The following is a 2,500-nucleotide window of genomic DNA, read 5'->3' as shown; positions in this document are numbered from 1 at the left end:
CTGCTGGTTGGAAAACGTGCTGTGCTGCTGGAATTTCTGAGGAGTTTATGAGGAAAGTTTATTTTATTAAAAATTACAAAAACAAAAAATCCAAATAATTGTTCAGACAAAGATCAGATGCACATGCACTTCCCCTTAAATCTATCTCACATGGAATTACTTTATTCTTCAGTGCAGATTTAGTGGTATCACCCCATCACCTAAGCCCCGCCCCCTAGGCCCTACCCCCTAGGCCCCGCCCCCCTGGACCATTTACCTTGAAGTTTGTAGATGGACTTGTACACTAAACTTTACCTGTACAGTGCTGCTGCTGCTGCTGTCCACCTGAGACACCTGATGAATCTGAACTGATGCTTCCGGAGGATGATTAACATGAATATTCACCACACCTGAGAGAGAGAGAGAGAGAGAGAGAGACACAGACAGAGAGGGGGTTAAAAGAGAGAAAGAAAGAGAGAGAGAGAGAGAGAGAGAGACAGACACACAGACAGACAGAGAAGGGGTTAAAAGAGAGAAAGAAAGAGAGACAGAGAGATAGACAGACAGATAGATAGATAGATAGATAGACAGACAGACAGATAGATAGATAGATAGATAGATAGATAGATAGATAGATAGATTCCTGCATGGATCCTGACTAAAATCATCCAATTTCAACCTTGATCATGTGACCTTATCACATTAGCTTAACATTAACTAGTGAATATTATTAACTTCAGGTAACTACGGCTAGAAAAAAGCGCTAACATTAGCTAAACTAGCCACTTAGCGTGTGTGAGGCTAAACTGGTTAGCTTAGCTAAAGTTGCATTAGGCTAAAATTATGCTAAGTAATTGTGCTCAGCTGAAGAAGTAAAACAAAATAGTGATGATGTCACATGACTGAGTTTATGATCAAGTGTAACTTAAGCCCCGCCCTTTGTTGACCCGTGGATGTGTGTGTATGATGTACAGTATGTGTGTGTGTGTGTGTGTGTGTTACCCTGGCCGTGGCTGTAGCTCAGTGGGAGTGTGTGTGTGGTGTGGATGTTGGTGCTCGGGCCGTTCTGCGTCGGCATCTGGCAGAACTTTCCGGTGAAGTTCGGTGGACACTGGCATTTATCTCTCGCGTTACACTTCCCTCCATTCATACACGGCAGGTGACACACCACTGTAACACACACACACACACACACACACACACACACACACACACACACCAAATTCCATTAGATCAGTGTATAGAAAATAGAAACATCATATTTCAACGAAAAACCTGCTGAAAATCTGAAAATCACATTAAAATTTCTCATCTCATTGTGAAATGGGCGTGGCCATGACGAGAAAATAAACAAACAAACATACTTTTTTTGCTATGATTGTTAAATTGTTTGCTTCGTAAATACAGTTGAACTTTCCTGAATTAAATTAGATTTTATAAATCAACTCCAACATTCACACAAATTTTATACACCATTTTATAACCAATCGTAAACAGCTAAAACTAAACGGTTATATCGTATAGCTATAGCTTAGCTACTGTGACGAAGGCACGCGGAAGGGTCCAAGTGCGGAGTTTATCGGGTAAAAAAAACAACAATAAGCACAAAATGATTTTTAAAAAAAGTCCAAAACTGAAATACCGGGAAATCCGACAGAGGAATGGACGTGAAGATTTAGCATGGAGTTGTCAGGTGAGCCCACGGCAGCTACATTAGCTAATCAAACTAATTATACGCAGTTATTAACTAGATTTTTTTGCTCAGCTCCATATCTCACGTGTTCTTTTTTACTTTACTCAATAAAATGTCCTTTTGTCCAAAGTACAGTTTACAGTGTTTTTTAATAACAGACATGATTTTAAAACTCCCTGAGAAAATACGAGGAAGAAACCTTGAGAGGAACCAGACTTAAAATGGAACCCATCCTCATCTGCACGAATGATCGCTTGCTGATTTCTTATCTTCTGTAACCTTCTGAAATACAATCGAGCACCACTTCAAAGGCCAACAAAGCCAAAGTTGTAATGTTATCGGTTAAAGAGGCGAATGTCGCCAAAGATTACCTTAATGCTGATTGCTTTCACTCAAGAAATTTACTACACTAAACAACACAAAACACCTTTAATGTCCGATCAGCTTCTGTCTACTTTTAATGTCCAATCCACTTCTTTTTAACTTTTAATATCCAATCAGCTTCTTTTTAACTTTTAATATCCAATCAGCTTCTTTTTTACTTTTAATATCCAATCAGCTTCTTTTTAACTTTTAATATCCAATCAGCTTCTTTTTAACTTTTAATATCCAATCAGCTTCTGTTTACTTTTAATATCCAATCAGCTTCTGTCTACTTTTAATATCCAATCAGCTTCTGTTTACTTTTAATGTCCAATCAGCTTCTGTCTACTTTTAATATCCAATCAGCTTCTGTTTACTTTTAATATCCAATCAGCTTCTGTTTACTTTTAATATCCAATCAGCTTCTGTCTACTTTTAATATCCAATCAGCTTCTGTTTACTTTT

General features: G+C 38.1%; 1 protein-coding gene across 3 annotated transcripts in view; it reads right to left on the bottom strand.

Annotated features, from left to right (window-relative positions):
- ltbp1 (latent transforming growth factor beta binding protein 1) overlaps nucleotides 1-2,500 on the bottom strand; it is a 97,521-nt gene that overhangs the window by 45,979 nt on the left and 49,042 nt on the right. For all 3 annotated transcript variants that reach the window (XM_053237408.1, XM_053237407.1, XM_053237409.1), the window contains 3 exons: nucleotides 982-1,149; nucleotides 295-389; nucleotides 1-36 (listed from right to left, as the gene is read on the bottom strand). The exon at nucleotides 1-36 is cut by the window's left edge and continues 75 nt beyond it. In XM_053237408.1, coding sequence (XP_053093383.1) covers nucleotides 1-36; nucleotides 295-389; nucleotides 982-1,149 — 299 coding nt within the window. The remainder of the gene's footprint in view (nucleotides 37-294; nucleotides 390-981; nucleotides 1,150-2,500) is intronic.

This window comes from Pangasianodon hypophthalmus, chromosome 10 (genome assembly GCF_027358585.1).
Source record: "Pangasianodon hypophthalmus isolate fPanHyp1 chromosome 10, fPanHyp1.pri, whole genome shotgun sequence".
Taxonomy (NCBI): Eukaryota; Metazoa; Chordata; class Actinopteri; order Siluriformes; family Pangasiidae; genus Pangasianodon; species Pangasianodon hypophthalmus.
Note: the sequence above shows the minus strand (reverse complement) of the source record. Positions and strands in the feature narration are given on the sequence as shown.